Source organism: Poecile atricapillus, chromosome 18 (assembly GCF_030490865.1).
Source record: "Poecile atricapillus isolate bPoeAtr1 chromosome 18, bPoeAtr1.hap1, whole genome shotgun sequence".
NCBI classification, from domain to species: domain Eukaryota; kingdom Metazoa; phylum Chordata; class Aves; order Passeriformes; family Paridae; genus Poecile; species Poecile atricapillus.
Window position 1 is genome coordinate 6751429 of NC_081266.1, and position 20019 is coordinate 6771447.

Sequence of the window (20019 nt, forward strand, 5' to 3'; positions counted from 1 at the left end):
GGCTCAGGGCTCAGGACACAGCCTGCTCACTGCTCTGTCACAGCCACAACCTTCCTCAGAGGGTGACAGAGCCACCCAGCCTCCTGCCAACACCTCCAGTGACAGCAGCCCTGCATATTTTATCCTGACATTCAGCCACCGACTGCTCCCCGGCCCGGCCCTGCCTGGGGCCCGAGGCTCCTCTCACAAAAGCCCATCAGGTTCTGGGACTCATCCCGGAGCCCTGGGTAAACCTAAGAAAAGAAGCAAGGATGAGGAGAAAAAAGAGTGACTGTCATACAAAAAAATGACAAGCTATTCTTTCCAGCCAGGACTCCCCATCTCAGATGAGAAAAGCAGCACTGAAGGCATCCCAGCAAGGTGCCAGAGCTGGGCAGGGGCCGGGGCTGATGGACACTGGGCTGGGGGTGATGGACACTGGGCAGGGGGTGATGGACACTGGGCTGGGGGTGATGGACACTGGGCAGGGGGTGATGGACACTGGGCTGGGGGTGATGGACACTGGGCAGGGGCCGGGGGTGATGGACACTGGGCAGGGGGTGATGGACACTGAGCAGGGGCCAGGGGTGATGGACACTGGGCAGGGGGTGATGGACACTGTGCTGGGGGTGATGGACACTGGGCAGGGGCCGGGGGTGATGGACACTGGGCAGGGGCCGGGGGTGATGGACACTGGGCAGGGGCTGGGGGTGATGGACACTGGGCAGGGGCTGGGGGTGATGGACACTGGGCAGGGGCCGGGGGTGATGGACACTGGGCAGGGGGTGATGGACACTGAGCAGGGGCCAGGGGTGATGGACACTGTGCAGGGGGTGATGGACACTGAGCAGGGGCCAGGGGTGATGGACACTGTGCAGGGGGTGATGGACACTGTGCAGGGGGTGATGGACACTGGGCTGGGGCCGGGGGTGATGGACACTGGGCTGGGGCCGGGGGTGATGGACACTGGGCTGGGGCCAGGGGTGATGGACACTGGGCAGGGGGTGATGGACACTGGGCAGGGGCTGATGGACACTGGGCAGGGGCTGATGGACACTGGGCAGGGGCCGGGGGTGATGGACACCGAGCAGGGGCTGGGGGTGATGGACACTGGGCAGGGGCCGGGGGTGATGGACACCGAGCAGGGGCTGGGGGTGATGGACACTGGGCAGGGGCCGGGGGTGATGGACACTGTGCAGGGGGTGATGGACACTGTGCTGGGGGTGATGGACACTGGGCAGGGGCCGGGGGTGATGGACACTGAGCAGCCCTGCTGAGCCCTGAGCTGCTGCCGAGGCCTGGGGAGCTCTCAGTGCTCGTGTGCTCACGGTGCAGGGACACATTTCTCACAGCACAGCCGCTCCTCTCCCCTCCACAGGCTGACAAGATGTAGCATTGACCCCTAACAGACTGGGAGCAGGGTTTGGGGAGGCTGGGTACCTGTGACCCTGAGACAGAAGAATAAACCCCGAATGAAATCCTGACTGCTTCAATAGCACAAGCAAGGCAGGAGACACGTGGGAGCACATTTGTTCAGCAACTCGATGTGCAGACTTTAAGTAGGACCCATGAGATGCCAAAATGCAATTACAGTCAAAGAGGTGATACAGGACAGCATCTCAGCATCCTGTATCTTCTCTTTTTAGCAGCTTGCTCCAGTTCACTCTGCTTTTCTACCAAAAGGATGCTTTCTAACCAATGGTGCTGCAAACCGCAAGCTGGAAAACCAAGCCAGGTTATTTTCTGCTCTTTAAAAACAAAAACATCACCCACCAGGGATTTTGCCCAATGCTCAAAACTTCCCAGCTGCTCATTTGTGTGCACAGCTGTATACAGTTTGTACAGAGCTACAGGAGTGGAAGGAACAGAGCAAAACCAAACTGCCACAACCAGCAACATTAAAAGGATTCTTTTTACCACTGATCCTCCCAGTAATTAAAGTAGTCTTCTTCCAGTTTTCTGAGTGATTGAACCACCCTGGAAGAATCAACCCCAACATATTTTCAAACGGTGTTTTGGTTTACTCAGAGAGGGCCAGTTTTTAATTCACTTCTTAGAAGTATTCACAACAGGCCTGGATTGTCTAAAAGGCTAGCCTTAGCCAGATCAGGAGAAAAACAAAAAAGAAAAAGCAGTGCCCATACAACTGTAAACAATATCAAATACATAGATAGGAGAGATTTTGATCTGCTCCTGGGAGTTGCACAAGCAAACAAACAAAGTGAAATAAATCTGGTAGATTATCCATTGTAATTTCTCCACTCAGCTCTAAGACTCTCTGCCAGAGATGGAGCTCCTGTGCATGGAACAGAAACCACAGAGGCCTGCCTAGGGCTACTCAGCAGGCAGACATGGGCCAAACTTACTGAGTGCTGCTGCTGCCTCCAATTAGGGACCAGAGCTGGTGCTTTAACTCCATCTTACAAGAAAGGGTCTCTCTGAAAAGCCACAGTGTATGCACAGTACCTCACTGTGGAGGAAATAAAAGCCTTATGTAGGAATTCAGTAATTAGCAGATCAGGCCGTTGGTTCATCCCATCAGATAATCCACCTTTGACCAGCAGCCAACAGCTGATGTTTAAAAGGCAGAAGAAAACAACCTTCAGAAGTACCTTTAGCTGTATTACTTTACAGACAAGAAAAAAAAAAAAAAAGTCCTGATGACCTACAGAATCAGTCAGCTTATGCCCTGCAGCAGAAATTGTGATTACTCCTCTCTTACCATGCATAGTTGTGAGTGTTACTATTAGTCATAAAATTATCCAACCCTTAAAAAGAATACCAGCCACAGCACTTGCATCAGTGGCTCCTGCAGCACAGGATTAACTATGCTGAGAGCACTCAGCACATACACAGCAGACTCATTTTACAAACAATGCTTCACAGGTTCATGGTGTAACTCCCATTAAATGGTACAGGGCTGAGGCAAATCAAGAGACCGATTTCATCTCTAAAGCCACTTTGAATTAATTCTGCTGTAGGACCGGCATTGTCTCTCTCCACAGGAGAAGAAAATAAGGACACAGGGATCTTACACAAGTAAATTCTGTCACAAGAAAAGCTCTTCTGCCTCAGCCACCTCTGCTCTTCCTTCCCCTTGGTGCTTCTGAGACCTCATGCTATCCCTGAGCACTGAAGCACACAGAACTAGCTGCTCTGCTCCAGACAGAGATGTATCTGGGTTCAAGGGAATGTCAGAGCTCAGTCATGCCTGTTTATGTTCTCTTCCATTTTTAAAACAAAGCTGCTCCAGCCTGTATTGGCTGCAGCCCAGCGGGAGCCCTGCCCCTGCCTTCCGTGGGCTTCGATCCAGCCCGTGGCCTCACTCTATTTATGTTCTGATGAGCTGCAGCAAGAAAGGCAGACAGCTTTGTTGCACAGCCAATTTTTTACCATACAGACCAGTGAGTGATTCCTGGGTCACTTCTCGTCCTGAGCAGCGCCTGCCTGACCGTTTTTCAAAGAGGTTTCCTTGTATTTTTCAGTTTCAGGTGTAAGGCATCCTGTTTCATTGTGGCCTTTCCAAACAACTCCAGTAACTCAGAGGGATCCAGTTATGCAGGTGAAGAATGTATTGGTTTGACCATCTCAAATCTCATAGAGCCTGACTTTAATTAGCTCCTTATGGCCTGTCTTTGAGCTCAGAAGTGCTGTGGTAACTCTGGAGTAACTCCCCTGAGCAGCAGGGTTTTGAGAACCCTGAAGTGAAGTTCTGACCTTGTATAACACTCCTGCAAGGGCTGACCAGTGAATGGCCATGGGAGCAGCTCCAGGCAAACCCAGACTTCCAGGGCCCAGCTTTCAAACCCAGGTGTCCCCAGGCCATCAAGTTTGACCATGTCAAGCAGGATGTTTCCTGCAGCCGCATCCTCTGCTCCACTCCTGCAGGAATTCCTGGAGGTGAGACCGGCTTGCCTAAAGCAAATCCCTGTGGAAACCCAGGTGTTTCACCTCAGTTTGGCAGCAGTGCAAAGGACAGGAGGACCAAGGGTGTCCTCCTGTGGAGCAGATGAAGCTGAAGGCAGCCAATGGATGTTACTCCTGCTGGGTTCTGTTCTGTGCCAGCAGGAGCCTGAGGAACTCTGTGGAGCCCCACCTGCTCAAACTGGAGCTGTGCTTGGCCCACAGCCTTGTCCCACGAGCAGCCACCTGCACCTTCCTGTCCTTTCAGCCCACGATGCTGCCAGTGCCTCTGCTGCATGGGCACCTTCCTGGCACTCCAGTGCTGTCCTCACACATGTGGTGCTACCATCCATGGGGCGTGGTGCTGTCCTGCTGCCTCTGACTGTCCCCAGCCAGCTGCCCTAGTCCTTTCCATCACCCCCTAGTCCTGACCACTGCAGCTGCTTCCTCAGACACTTGTCCTAATCCTAGCTCGTGCTCTGGCTATTTCCCACTGATCCCTGGCCTCTCCATCTCTCGGTCCCTTTGCAACTGTTCCAGGGTTACTCATTCAAAGGAACCAGCACTGAAATTCCCCTCCCAGGCCTGCATGGCAGACAGGCATGTCTTCTCCTGGTTTGATGGTCTGTGCTAACAGCTGCACCCAGCTGCAGCTCTTTTTCACACCAGAGTCCAGCCAAGTCCTTCTTGTTTAACAGTTTCTGCCTCCACCACTGCCAGATCCCCAAGCAAAGTGCACGGAGCTGGTACCTGAGTCCCTGCAGACCTTTGGCAAGGGTGTTGGGGCACAGGTAATGGTGTGCTCAGGCAAGGTGTGTGCTGGGGAACCACAGAATTACTGCTGCTTACTGCCACAGCAGCCCACAGCCACACAAGGAGGGTTCTAGAAGCTGCCAAGAAGCCCAGATGATCTGACAGAGCCAGAGTCTGCCCTCAGATCAAACAGATGGATAAAAACAGCTGTGTGCACATGGCCTGGAGAAAGTGTCCTAGATGGTGGCACTGTCCTGTGACTGTTGCCTGTGACAGCTGTACTCAACTCCAGGTGCAGCTGATCCCCAGAGACCAGCAGCCACCCACACTGAGCAAGAAGGGTGCCTGGGGTCTGGATTCACCCCTGAATTTCTGCATTTCCACCCACCACAGCCAGTGCCACCCACTTCACATCCATCTCCCTTGGCCATGACCAGTCAGCCTCCTCTCTGCAACAGCTCCAGCACACAGTGAAAGGCAGAGGGGCTTGGACATCCTGCATTTTGATTTAGTCACAAGCACCCCTCCTTCTTTCTACCCTCAATATCCCAAATTTTTCAGGTGATGAAGAGATGGTCCATGAGCTAGAGCTGGGAGAGGGCAGAAAGGCTCCCTGTGCCAGCCAGCTCTTGGGAGCCAGTCCCTGGCAAGCAGAGAGCAGCAGGCAGGCTGGCACCAGCTCCCTGCACAGACCCTCACATCAAAGCCTGCCTGCAGCTCCAGAGTCAGGCTCTGCCAGGACAGGAAACGTGGAAGTGCTGCAGAGCAGGTGGGTTGTCAAGGAGACCCTCTGCACCAGCTCCCTTCAGATGTGCACAGAGCAGACCCTGCCCTCTCAGTGCATCAAGAGAACAAAATTCCTTTGTCAGGTTTTACATTGAAAAATGTGGAGAATTTGCCTTAGGGCTGAAATTTCAGGATCCCTACACACTGTCTTGGTGTCCAGACAATTACTACTAATACCTGTTATCTTGGTTAATGGAAGCACAAACAAGACTCCCCAGTTATAAATAATTTTTTGGAATTTTAAACTTTTTCAGCAACAATTTTCGTTTCATCTAAGTGAGCTACAAGTGACAACTCTTTGTTTTAAGCTCTCTGCCTGCTGAGATCACAGATGATGCTGTGTTGAAAGGGACCCACAAGGCTCACTGAGTCCAGCTCCTGGCCCTGCTTGGCACCATCCCCAAGAGCCACATCATGTGTCCAAGACTGTTGTCCAAATGCTTGAGCTCTGTCAGGCCTGGTGCTGTGACCACCCTCCTGGTGAAGAACCTCTTCTTACAGCCAAACTAAACCTCCCCTGCCACAGCTTCAGGTCACTTCCTCGGGTCCTGTCACTGGTCACCACAGAGAAGAGATCAGTGTCTGTCCCTCATCCTCCCCTCAGTCTCCTCCAGGCTGGCCAGAACAAGTGCCCTCAGCCACTCCTCACAGCATTTCTCTTCAAGGCACTTCACCTTCCTCGTGGCCTCCTTTGGATGCTCTCTAATGGCCCAATGTCTTTACACTGTGGCACCCCAAACTGCAGCCAACATTCAAGGTGAGGCTGGCCCAGTACAGAGCAGAGCAGGACAATCCCTTTCTTTGCCCAGCTGGCCACGCTGTGCCGGACACAGATGTCCCTCCTGGCTGCAGGGCACTGCTGGCTCATGTTTAACTCACCACGGACCAGGACCCCCAGAGCCCTTTCCTGGCACTGCCTGCCAGCATCTCCTTCCCCAGTGTGTCTGTATGGCCAGGGTGCCCCATCCCAGGTGCAGAACGTGTCCCTTTCCCTTGCTGAACTCCATATGGTTGGTGATTGCCCAGCCCTCTGATCTGCCAAGGTCTCTCTGCAGGCCCTTGCAGGGAGTCAGCAGCTCCTCCCAGCTTTGTACGGTCTGCAAACTCCCTCAGTTTCCCTTCAGCCCTGTGTCAAAGTCATTTGGACTCTCATCTGCTCTCCTCATCCCCGCAGCTGAGGCTTTGCTGGCACTTTTCCTCCTGCCAACAGATTTTAAACTTGATCACTTTGTGGTTGCTGTGGCCGAGACAGCCACCGATCTCCAGCAGTGAGAGCTCTCTGCAGACAAGCAGCAGATCAAGGAGGGCATCCTCCCGAGTCAGCTCCCTTAGGACCTGTTCCATGAAGCTGACAGCCAGCTTTTCTGGATCTCCTGGTTGTACCACCTGTGTGATACCCCCAGCTAACTTCTGGCAAGTTAAAGGTCTCCAAAAGGACCAGGGCAGTTGACTTGGAAGTGTTCCCTCAACTTCTCAAAGAATAATTTGTCGGTGTCATGGTCCTGGGTGGGAGGTCCACAGCAGCCTCCCACAATGACATTTGTATTATTTGTTTGCTCCTTGATTCTTCCCCAGAGCTCACTGTGAGCTCTGTACATCCTAACCCTTCTGTTACACACAGTGCCTCCCCCCAGGTGAGGAGATGGTGTGGGATGGTGGAAGAATTTGAAATGTAAATGCACGGCTGCAACCCTAGAAAGGAAACTTGCAATGGCCACGTCATGCCTTATTTATTCCAGGATCTGACCCCTGGCATACATCAACGCTGTTCTCCACCCTAAAGGATACCAGAAGGTGAAAGGACTGTAACGTTCTGCAAGCTGTGCAGTCCCAGGAGTTTGGCAAGGCTTTCACAGTCAGGAAAGCATTCAGGGGAGCACAGTGAAACTGCTCTTAGTAGGCGAGGTCAGCGACAAGCAGGTACTTGTGTGCTGGGGTGGGCAGGTATGTGAGGAGTGAAGGCGTGGGGAGCACAGCCACACACCCAGAGCACAGGGAGCAGCGTGAAGCTGGGAGATGAGGTGGGTGGACAGCCTCAGAGATGAAGGGATGCCTTTTGGAAGGAGGAGAGATGTTTTGCAGGGAGGAGCAGAGCGATGTGGGGCTTTGGGTGGGGAAGGAGGGAGGAGGGAGAAGCTGGTGCAACAACATCAAGGAGTGACCAAGTGCTGCAATCACTGACGCACAGGCTGGGGTTATCCAGGTGCTGCCCACCTCCCCCGGGCAGGGAGCTGCTACAGGAGCTGCAGCACACGCTGTGATGTGCCTACAAATGTACAATGGCACAGTTTGATGTGGGAGACAGCAGCATGGAATAGGCACATACTGTTTCCTGAAACCTGTCACCTGTGGTGCCTTCACTGCATGACCACCCTGCACAGGGAGGAGCCCTGGCTGTCCCCATGCACGAGGGAAGGCAACAAGAGAAACCCTTGGCAGCAAGGGACCAGCACTGGAGAGAAAGTGCCTGGAAGCACTTGCTCCTCTGGTGGACAGCAAATGCCAGCCAGCATCACTCACCATGTTTTAAAACTGCATCCAAGACTGATCCCATGAATCCCAGGCTGTATCTTGGCATTAACTGTGATGTGAAAACATCAGGGCAGGGTGTAATGAAGCCTCCCACACCCTGGCTCCACACAAGGAAACCACTGCAGCCCTTTATGCAAGGCTTTTATGCAGAACAGTAAAGCTGGCGTTGAAGATTGCCTCTGGTCTATAAACAAACTCACTGAGCCCTGGAGCACGCTGCCTGAGAGCAGCAGCACACAGCTTACTGCCAAAACCCTCACCCCATCTCCACACTGCAGCCTCCTCTGCTCCAGAGCGGGGAGAGAAGAGCTGCACTGGATGTTCTTACACATCAGCTCCACACAGGCCACCTTGGGTAATGAAAAACCCCTGGAAAATTGCCCCAGCGCTGGAGCTCAGCACCAAATTCCCTGCCCAGCTGGAACACCTGCAAGTGAAGTACAGGTGCTGCAGTTCTCCTGGTGGGAAATGGCACTTCTCAACCTGGAACAAACAGGTTCCATCAGATGTGCTCAGCACACAGAAGGAACACGGGTGCCTTTGGAGCACAGGACATTAAAAGGTGCTATCATGAGGCTACTTGGCACACAATGCAAAATTAGGCTAGGCCTTTGTTTTCCTGGGAGATTCAATTGCTAGTTTCTGAGTTTCTGGACTCTGGGCTGATTTTGTAGTGCTTAGAGCACACAGAGACCCTCTACACACAGAACATGCCTTTGGAACTTGAGATACACACACCTGCAGAGAATAAAATTGTTATTTCCTTACAAAGCTACAGATCCAGACAGCACCATCACATCTACTTTAAATAATGATAGTAATTTTAAAAGTCTGGATTACTGACAAAGAAATGCACACAGGGAATTGTATAGTTTCATTTAAGCCATATAGTGAAATGACAAATCCCACAACAGACACAGCTGGTAAAATCTGAAAGCATTAAGGAAGAATGATAACTTATGTTCCTCCAACTGCACAAGTGTACAGTTCATGTACTACGTTCATGAGAAAAATCACTGAAGTCTCATGCCTCTGCCTTGTCCTGCCAGGGTGGCAAGGGCTGGACAAGGGTTGTCCTGAGCACAATGGTGGCTCAAATGTTTTACTCTGCACTATCACCACTCTCTCTCATTCTCTTTTTTCTTGGTTTTTGGGGTTTTTTCTTAACTTGCATATGCTTGCTCTGGGACACTCCCCCCAGAAGCGCTGTCTGATTTGAGAACCAGCCCAGTATCAAACACCTGAGCTGTGCTCCTCCCAGGGCTTCTACCCTCAGCCCAGCAATGTACAATACATCACAATATTTTAGTGGCCACTGGCATTTTCTGATCACTCTGATCTGAGACTCATCTCACTATATCCCATTTTTGGCCACTCCTTACTTTTCTTAAATCATTTCTGTCATTTGTACTTGCAAATGCTTCCTCTTCTGCTGGTTTGACCTTCACTTCTTCTTTCTTTGCATGAGCTGCAAAACTTGCTAAAATGCTGCTTGCCCTCCTCAATCTGCCTGTGTTGTGTATCGAACTCAGAGAGTTGTAAGAAAAAAGTGAAAACAAAATTTACAAAGAATAAAAATAAAACCAGAAAAAACCCCAAGCAGTCATGCCTTTTGGGAAGCATGCAGTTTTGGGAAAAAGCACTCAAGAAAGACCACTGGAAGGCCCAGAGTTCATTGGCAAAGCAGCATTTGCAAAGCGGAGGATATCGGCCGGGGATGATGGAATGGAGACAGCGAGCAGGCAGCTCAGAAACTGCAATGACAGCAGCCAGAGCGAGGCAGGGTGCAGCAGGGCTTCAGAGAGAGGGTGCACCTTCCTCTGCCCAGCAGCAAGGAGCCTCCTCTGCCCACTGCAGCAGCAGGAGCCACAGGGAGCTGGCCTGGGAAGGGCAGCGTGCTCGGAGGGACCCCGAGTGCAGCAACTTCTGCACAGCAGCTTCAGAGCAGGGATGGAGATGAGGGCTCAGAGAGAGGGGAAGGGAACAAGGAAGGCCGAGGCATTGATCTGCTGCAGACTTGGTGAAGGTGAGCAGCACCATGGCAGCAGCACAGAAACTGCCAAGGGATGAAAGGCTCCGGCAGACAAAGCAAATTAAATTCAGGCTCAATGCTGAGAATCTCAGCTCGGCTAATGGAGCAGGCAAGCAACATGAACAGGTAAATACAGATCATCAGCTACAGCCAGTAGTTCCATGGAAAAGGAAAACGCCCATTACCAAGGTTAAATTCTGTCAAACCCTGGTCTCACAAATTCCCTGAAGAATTAACCAAAACAGCAGAGACAAGATCCAAGAATACATCTTTTCAAGTATAAATAAGCTCCCAACATAGCACAAGACAGAGCAGCACAACTGTCCTTCAACTCATACAACTCACAGAGCCCTTCCTGCCTGAGGAAACAGCCGAAAAAGAGCTGATCAGGACCGGCCCTGGGAACTGGTGACAGAGACAGAGCAGCCAAGCCACATGGGCAAAAAAAGGTGATGAAAGCAGCTCTGCCATGCTCCTCATCCCACAAACCCGACTGCTTAGGTCCTGAGCAATTAAACACATGGATAAAGAGGTTTTGCCCCTGCCTGCGAGGGGAGAGGAGAATGATGGTCGATACCAAACCACTTCTGGGGCTTGCAGCACTTACAGCTGGTGGTCCAGCCAGCACGTGGAGACAAACCAAGCATCAACTTGGCAAAACCTTTTTCCACAAAGCACCATTCAGGCTCTGTTTAGCACTGAAAATCTTTCTAGAAGCGGTATGAATTTAGATCCATGCAGATATTTACACCGCTACCACATGTGGCTGGTGGCCTCCCACCTCCTCCTTCGTGTCCCTATCTGCCTTCCCACAAAAAAGTGGGCAACCACTTGCCTTGCTGCTGTGGGATCTCTGTTCTGAACAGCCTGGGGAGCTGGGGGAGCTGGGGGTCAGCAGCCACAGTCCCTGCACTTCGAGGTGCCGCTGGCTCCCAGCACGAGGCAGTGGCTGCAGGGGACGAGGCTCAGCCTGGCTGTGGCCGCTCCACCGAGTCCCACAGAGCCAGGTCACGGACCCTGGAGGTGGCTGCACTTCCTTCCTCAAGGCTCACCCCCACTCTACTCTAGACTCAAAAACAAACCCTCTCACTGCCTTTTTATTTGCTGTTGTTCCCCTAACAAGAAAAGTAAGCAACACATGAGCCGGGAAAGAACTTAGTAACGCCTTCGTTCTTAAGCCCTTGGCGTGGATGTTCCTTTGAATTTCCAAGTAGATGCAGGTAACTACTCCCTCCCACTGGAGTGACAGTACAGGCTGTGGGGCATCGCTGCCAGTGACAGGATTTGCTCTGATACAAACAGGCATTGATGTTTTCAAGACACAGGAGAAGTCTCATTTTGCAATTGCTATTTACTCCTTATGTAAGGCAGGCAATTACCAAGGTACACCTCTGGAAATCATAGTTCAATCAGGTTCGATGGGAAAACTTGGTTTTGGTAGATTGTTTGTTTATTTTGCATTTTTGATGGAAAACAAACACAACACTCCCAACTGGGCTGCTTACAACAAAGCAGGGGCTGTGGCAGCTGCTGCAGAGTGAGCTGCTGGAGGAGCCTCTCGGCACAGGGTGCTCTGGACTGGATTTTCTCTGCCCATGATACATTCTGTTCTGCAGCTCTGATGGGGTTAACAGCACCCAGACATGACTGCTGCAGTTTTACAGAAAATTGCATTACGAAACAGAAATAAAGCTAATTTAGGAAGTGAATATTTACGAGAAGGGCTGCAGATACCTTAACCAGGCTCAAGCGAGCGGCAGCACGGAGGAAGCTGTCAGAGCTGCCAGCTCCAAATATAAGGGCCAAGCCCACGCTAGTGACATGGAAATAAATAAGGAACCTCTTCAAGAAGGGTGGAAAGATTTATTTAGAATGGCAGGAAAAAATAGACATATCATAAATGCAGATTATCCCCACTCCAAGAGAACAGGGAATTCTGTGGCCATCACAGGTGATGACACAGACCAAATATTATTACTGGTAAATGGGACACAGCAGCATGTGACAATGAACTACGGTTCAGTGAGCCTGAATTTACATATTTCAGTGAAACACAGGCTGCCATGTAAGTTCCTGATGCTCACAATTCAGAAGGCACAGGGAAAAGAAAGCCAAAAAGATAACACGTGCCTGTCCCAGGCAAGCCTCAGAGCTGTATTCCGTGCTTTTACACTACTGACTAGCACTGGCTGGCAATTTCCAACTGCTAAAAAAACCAAACAACCCAAGAATATTTGAATTGCCAGAAATTAACATCGAGGTCACTGGAGTAAGAAAGGAAAGCCCCATGGATGGTGCAGAGGCCTGGGACTTACCATTTGTTATCTCTGATGGAAAACAGTGACATGGAAAAGGAAAAATAGCTCCAGATGTGACAACTTTGCTGTATTCTGTCACAGCTTAATCCCCTTCTTTTAGAAGTTGAGAAAAAAACCCACACTGACCTCTCTTCCCCTCAAAAAAACCCCCAGGACGACTGAAATGGGAAATAGTCAGAGAATGTTGAAATAACTAAGCCTTAGGAAATTATTAAATCAGATTTAGTGATTTTTGGGGGGGCACTGATGCTTCAAGGGGACTCAAGTCCACCCAGCAATTGGATTGTCTGAAATGATTCAACATCTTAAAGACTACTTGAGTATCATTATTCTGTGTAGTTGATTTAAATTATTTATTAAGGCAACACAAATTATTTTTCTGTGATGTCTTAGGAGAACTTAATGGCAGCATTATCCCAGACCATCTAAACATCTTAAAGCATCATGGAACTCTCTCCAGATCAGGAACATCAAGGTGTTTGCACGTTGGCATGGGAAAGTCTTCTCAGAAAAACAGAAATACAGAGCAGCTCTGCTCAAGATCCTGGTGTACTTTGGTTCGGCTCATGGCACACACTGGCTGTGAATTTCTAAATTCTAAATTTCTGTGAAAAGGGTGAGTATCCAAGGGCCAGGTTCACAACTGTTTCCACCTAAAGCACGTGGGTCTTTCAGAAAACTCACACCAAATGTAAATAAACCAGCTTATTTCCTTTTCTGGAAAGTCCTTCTCAGCTATTACTGCAAGCCTAAAAAAAGCAATGGAATTGGGAAGTGACTGAAGAACATCAGCACAGAGCAACAACAAACAGGCAAAGGAGACTAACAAAATATAGAAATTCCCGAGGCTGGCTCTGCCAGCACTGGAGGAAGAACCCCAGCACTGCTCCTCTCCCAGCTGCCAGGACCTGCAGGGCAGTTCAGTCCTCAGGAGAGGACATCCTGCAGATGTCAAAGCACCAGAGGAAGGATGACATCCACCTTCCCTCCCATCTGCCTGAAGCTGCAGGCGAGGGCAGGCACACAGGAGCCTCTCTCTGTCTGTCCTCGGCAGCCCCGGGCACAGGGCACCCTGAGCCCCCCATACAAACCTGTCATCCTTGGCATGGCACACCAAGAGATGGCACAACAGCTCATTTACACAGCTAATCCTGGCTAATGAGCCAGGATCCTGAGCCTGACAAGCTGCAGCTCTGAGGGGACAAACAGCGGCCAGGATGGTGCTGGCTGCAGCACATGCAGCACATGCAGCAGTGCAGGGATGCCACAGCCAGCCTGAGCCCCGGGCTGCTGCTGCAGCAGGAGCCTCAAAGAGAGCCCTGGAGAGACCCCCCTGCTGCCTGCAACCTGCCTGCACTGGGAATGCTGCAGGGAATGCTATTGCCTGCATTGGGAATGCTGCTGGGAATGCTGCTGCCTGCACTGGGAATGCTGCAGGGAATGCTATTGCCTGCACTGGGAATGCTGCTGGGAATGCTATTGCCTGCATTGGGAATGCTGCTGGGAATGCTGCTGCCTGCACTGGGAATGCTGCTGGGAATGCTGCTGCCTGGCACAGATCCCTGTGAGCATTGGGAATGCTGCTGCCTGGCACAGATCCCTGTGAGCATTGGGAATGCACAGATCCCTGTGAGCATTGGGAATGCTGCTGCCTGGCACAGATCCCTGTGAGCATTGGGAATGCACAGATCCCTGTGAGCATTGGGAATGCTGCTGCCTGGCACAGATCCCTGTGAGCATTGGGAATGCACAGATCCCTGTGGGCACTGGGAATGCTGCTGCCTGGCACAGATCCCTGTGGGCACTGGGAATGCTGCTGCCTGGCACAGATCCCTGTGGGCACTGGGAATGCTGCTGCCTGGCACAGATCCCTGTCCCCAAGGCTCCCCAGTGTCCCTCCAGGCCCAGGAGCAGCAGGTGGAAGCTGCCTGGTAACACAGAGCCTGCCCTCAGCTGGGATGGGGTGCTCTGAGGGGGTGCCTGTGCCAGCAGCTGGCACAGAGAGGAAATGCAGCCCTCTCACAGCACTGCAGAGCAGGGCCCCGCTGCTGTCCAGGGGCAGGGAGGGAGCTGGGGGAGATCAGCAGCAGTGCAGAAGGACACCGTGTGTGCCCCGGCAGCCCAGCCTGCCTGTGAATGAACCTGCAGCCCTGGCTCTGCTCCTCCTTGTGCACCCAGGCCAGAGGAGGAAGTCGGATACATCGCATTAAATGTCCAACTTCACCTTTCTGGCAGATATTCCTCTAGTGCTAACTCATGCTCCTGTCTGCTCTCATCAGGACAGCTCACCCTGCTCTTCATGCCCAGGGTGCCTGAGGGTCAGAGCTCACACGGGGCAGGCACCATGGGAAGCCACTGTTCTGGGAAAGCAAAGGGATCCTGAAGATGCACATACTGGGGAGTTGGAAGTCTTGCCATAAAGACTTCTTTATTTGCACATTTCCGTAGTTTCTCCTGAGCCCCTCCTATTTTCCACTTGAGAGAGTGGGAGTGTGCACTCCTGAGTGAGAAGCAGCAGTCTGAAACGCTGAGACACAAACCACTAACACAGCCCAAGAGGGGAAGACAGCACACTCCCAGTGTTATTTACTCACAACAATAAAATGTGGAGGAACAGGGGGAGGTTGAAGCACTTGGGAAGGGCAGGTTGAAAAAGGGGCCCCCAACTCCTTGTTCCTACAAGCTGCACCTCCCAGGATTCCAGCCTGGTCCTGAACACCCTCCTTGTGCCTGGCTCAGAGTGTCACACACACACCTGCAATAAAAGGAGTCAGTGCAAATGATTTATAGACTCCTGAAATACCACGGGCTCTGCAGCAGAAAAAACAGATTCTGCACAGCAGTGGCTGGGATCAACCTCACCTCCAAGTTCCTCCAGGGATGGGGCTGTGTTTTCACTCTGTTGACACGAGATTTCAGAGCAAGGGGGGCCTGCAAACACAGCTTCCAGCCTCGCTCCCTCAGGCACACCTGTCTGCACAGCTGGGCACAGGAGAGAAGAGCAGAGGCAGCAGGAGGAGCTGTCAGACCCACCACCTTTGCCACCCAAACAGCGCTGCAGCAGCTCTGGGGAGTGGCAGTATTTTGGAATGAGGGTTTTCCTTATTTTGGAATGAGGGTTTTCCTTATTTTGGGATGAGGGTTTTCCTTATTTTGGGATGAGGGTTTTCCTTATTTTGGGATGAGGGTTTTTCTTATTTTGGGATGAGGGTTTTCCTCTCCCTGCCCTTGTCCCTTGCACCCCTGCTGCCAAGCCAACTGCAGTACAGCAGTAAAGGCAGGATGCAGGACTTGCTCTCCAGATCTCTGTGTTTTCTCCCTGCCCAACACCTCATCCACCCTTGAAATAATAAAGTTTCCCCATCTCCAGCAGGAGCCAGGTGTGCTGTGTGGCAGCTGGGAAAGATGAGGAGCACATTCCTAGTGGGAAGCCTGCTCCAGAGGTTAGTGCCTGTCAGCAGCAGGAGTGAGCAGACTGCCTCCAGCTCCTGGCAGGGAGGCACTGTCCTGCCTGTTACAACTTGCTTTGGATGACAACAGGCCACATTTCATGTGAGGAGAGTGTGCCTATCTTCAGCTCACAGCAGCCTGCTTGTTTCTCTTCACTCAGCTGTAAACATGGCTAAGATTCCTGTAAACCCCTCTTGGGCAGCAAACCAGCCAAACATGCTCAATTACCAAAAAAAAAACCCAAAAAAAAGGAACAAAAAGGCAAACCCCTCAACAGAAACACCCTCCTACTCATGAGCAAACAGCCCTGCTGCCAACAAGGCTCCCTAGGAAGAAATGTAGGAATATCACCATAACACACTCACATCACAAGGGAAAAACAGTTTTTTCCTTTACCTGACCAACTACTCATTTCAGCAGCACCTTGAAAGGAAAGGCATCACTCACAAGAGCCCATACTATCCCCTGTGCCCTTCCAGCCCATCCCAAACTCCTGAAAAGCTCAACTTTCCAGATCAGCTTTGGCACACAGAAATCCCAAGCCATGGGGTACACCAGGCACAAGTTCTGCACCTCAGGCTGATCTCTCAACCTTTGACTTTAACACTACAGCAAAGTTTCCCTCGTGCCAGACTGTCCCAGCACGTGGTGATGAAACATGAATGCCAGTGGGTACTGATGATTACAGGATATTCTCCTAGACTCCTTATGCACTTTTATCCAACCTATTTCATACGCTCCACTTTGTTGCACAGCAGAGCTGCAAATACCTCCAGAGGGGACAGTCAGGACCCCACATTTTTAAGCATCACTTACTCAAACACCTGCCCCTGGGCCTCTGACATCTGCTCTCTTCACCACACACTGATCTGGGGGGTAGGAGGAGGAGAGGAGCACAAAGCTCAGGAGATCCACCATGCCTGAATAGGACTTGCTCAGAGACTTGAGAGCAGGGATGGTGTGGGGGCATCAGAGGGGCTCATGTTCTCCATCTCATGCTGAGAGGAAAAGTCATATTCTCTCTGGGTCCTTACAGCTTTGCAAGAGGAGGAATCAGTTCTCTGGAAAGAGAAAACACACCTGGCTTTCCATACACAGGCTGCACTAGGATGCCTTTCAGGGAGGCAAGAGGAAACTCTGTAACAGATACAGGAGATGGAAACACTGATCTCCTGTAGATCTTTCAAGCCCAGCAGCTTTTCATCTTTCTGGCCCCAGTGGAGAAGCCTTTTAGCTTTTTGCCTAGAAAAATTGCCCAACAAAGAGCATTTGTGTTTTATCATTAATTACTGGGAGGCTGTTGCATCAGCTAAGTTGTGATGCAGCTCTTGGTCGGTCCCAGGAGTGACTTACGATAGGGTTCCCACCTGGGACATGCAACAGAAAGCAATGCAGAAACAAGGGGAAACTATTAATTGCTTGCAGAATCACTCTCCCCTACACCAGCTTCCCAGGATCCTGGAAAGAGGCACCACTTGGAGTCACAAACACAGCCATCCCTGTCCCCAGAGAAAAAAATATTACTTAGTTTTAACAGCCAGAAGAAAACAAACACTATTTGTCTTCTGCTCAGATTTCTGATTTCTCTTAAAACAAAACAGGCTTTTAGAGGTATGAAGGCAAGAGGAAGGGTGGGGAAGGTCACAGATTAACCTTCCTCCTGTTAGCAGGTTCCAGGACTCTGGCTACAAGGCCAAGAAAACATGACACCAAGTGCCCAGTGTGACCACAGCCCTCTGTGATGCTGAGCCGTGAGGAGCTGCCTGCCAGAGGATTTTACCCTCCCACCCTTTCCAGCAGCATTTAAATACCTTCTGTTTGCAATGAGCAGCAGCGTCTCTGGTGGACTGGGGAGAACCTGGAACTTTATATAATTGAACTTTAATATAATGCAATTATTTTGTTCATGTTCTGTTTTAGTTGGTAGTAACTGTAGTCATCACACTGTTTCCAGTTTTGGTCTTAAAACAGGATGACTTTTGTAACCGAGATGTAAAAATAACCCTGTCTTAAAGCAAAGAACCCAATTCACTAAGAAAGTTGTTTTTTCCTGCACGTCTCTGCTGTCCCTGCTCTCTCAGCCCATTTCTCCCAGCCCTCCTTCTCCCTTTGCACTGCTGGCAGTGAAAGGACCATCAGCTGCACAGCTCCAACACCCAGCTCAGTGTCACCCTCCCTCTATAACCACTGCTTTAAATACTTCTCAGTGGTTTGCTCCCTGCTACACAAGCCCCTCTGCCCACCTGTACAAATCTTCTCTAAGAATTTTGCTGGGGTTTTGCCCAAGTGATGTACAGTAAAAGGCATGGTGAGATTGCATGAAAGATGTAATGCAAAGTAGACTTGTAGGACAACTCATGTTCTCATTCCACCAGGCATAAAAAGAGGATTATTACTAGAGGATTTATCCTAGCCAAATAAATCAGATCAGTTACACTGCTGGAGTAATAAATACGTGTTTTTAGCCTTACTATCACATCTAATACAGAGCAAAGGTACAGGTTGAAGTCCTGTAATGGACTTTGTGGCTGGAGACATTCACAGTGCTCCTTGCACAGCCAGAATCCAAAGCTTTGAGACCGAGACCAAGCCTGACTGGCAGGAGTGAGGATTGGGAGTTTTATAACACCTAATGAAAGGACCGAAATACTGCAAAGTATCTACAGGTAAACACTAACATGTGCTTGAAAACGTACTTTCAAATTAGATTAGTACCAACTACTCGTATTGTCTAAATAAACAATTGAACAGCAGCAACATCACAGCCTTTTACCAAACCTTGCGCCATTCAAAACTTTCCCGTAACTCAGACCAGAGAAGCTCAAGAATCCCCAGGGCACCGAGGGGATTTTCCTGCACTCGAGAGCGAGCAGCGCAGCTCGCTGCCCTCGGCCTGAGCCCCGCGGCGCTCCCGCAAGGCTGTCCGGAGCGATCCCGTCTCTGCAGGGTGTGAATTCCTCCGGCTCTGCCCGCGCCTCTCCTGCCCCAGAGCAGCGCCCGAAGCGCCCCGGCAGCTTCGCACCGGGCACCGAGCGAGGGACACCCAGAGCTGCGGCTGCGGGCTCCGCGGCTCGCTCCCGTTCGGGCACATCCCCCGACGGGGAGAGCGAGAGCCGGCGGGACGAGGGAGCAAAGGGAGCCCGCAGCGCCCGGAGCCCCGCTCGGGCACCGCTCCGGCACCGCTCCCGTTCCTGTCCCGCTCCTGTCCCCGCTCCGGCCCTGCTCGGGCACCGCTCCTGCCCCTGCTCCTGCTCCGGCCCCGCTCCGCTCCCGCTCCTGTCCCTCTCCTATCCCCGCTCCTGTCCCCGCTCCTGCCCCGCTCCGCTCCCGCTCCTGTCCCTCTCCTATGCCCGCTCCCGTCCGCGCTCCTGTCCCCGCTCCTGCCCGGGAAGGGCGCAGCGCTGGGGCTGCCGAGGAGCGCGGCGTGCCCGGCCGGAGCCCCGGAGCCCCGCTCCCCCCCTCTGCCGCCCGGGGTCACTCACTGCGCTCCGGGACAGCCCCGCCGCCGGCCAGCAGCTCCAGGTAGGCGGCCCAGAGCCCCAGGGCCAGCGCGCCCAGGGCCAGCAGCAGCCGCAGCTGCCTCCGGCGCCGCAGCCGCGCCAGCAGCCGGCCCCGCATGGCGCCGCTCAGGGCGCCGAGCTCCGGGACGTGCTGCTGCTGCTGCTGCTGCTGCTGCTGCTGCTGCCGCCCCGGGATGTGCTCCGGGACCTGCTCCGGCTCTGGGACCCGCTCCGGCCCCGGGCCGTGCTGCTGCCGCCCCGGGACGCGCTCCGGCCCCGGGCCATGCTGCTCCCGCTCCGCCGCCCGGCCCCGCCGCTCCCCCTGCGCGGGGCGGACCCAGGTGCGGGCGGAGCCCCCCCGGCAGCTCCGGCCCCGCTCTGCCCCCGCCCCGCCCGGGGGTCCGCTCCTGGCTGGCCGCAGAAAGACGCCTCGCTGCCGGAGGAAGCCCCAGAGGCCGCCGCCAGCCGCGGCGGGAGCATCCCCCGGCGAGGGGACGGGAGAGGATAACTCCTCTGCCGGGAGGAACCAGAACGAGGGGAGACCATTCAAATTCACACTGTTTCAGAGAGCTGAATCCATTTGAAAGTGTCTTTCACCTGGTGCAACAGGTGTACGTGCTTGGAAGGGCATTGCTCGGTGAGGAGGAGGAGGGCTGCTGAAGCCTCCAAAGCTGATGTTCCACCGTCACACCCTCAGCGGGAGGATGTCAGGCTCACAGGAACACCAGCACCTTCCCCGGCTGAAATTGCTGCTTCACTGTATGTC

At 52.4% G+C, this 20019-nt stretch overlaps 1 protein-coding gene across 2 annotated transcripts in view; it reads right to left on the minus strand.

The window, feature by feature from the left end:
• B4GALNT3 (beta-1,4-N-acetyl-galactosaminyltransferase 3) overlaps positions 1-19572 on the minus strand; it is a 59544-nt gene extending 39972 nt beyond the window's left edge. For both annotated transcript variants that reach the window (XR_009279090.1, XM_058852931.1), the window contains exon 1: positions 19236-19572. Coding sequence is in view for 1 of the 2 variants with exons in the window: in XM_058852931.1 (XP_058708914.1) it covers positions 19236-19371 (136 nt within the window). In the remaining variant the exon portion in view is untranslated. The remainder of the gene's footprint in view (positions 1-19235) is intronic.
• Between the last annotated feature and the right edge of the window lie 447 nt (positions 19573-20019).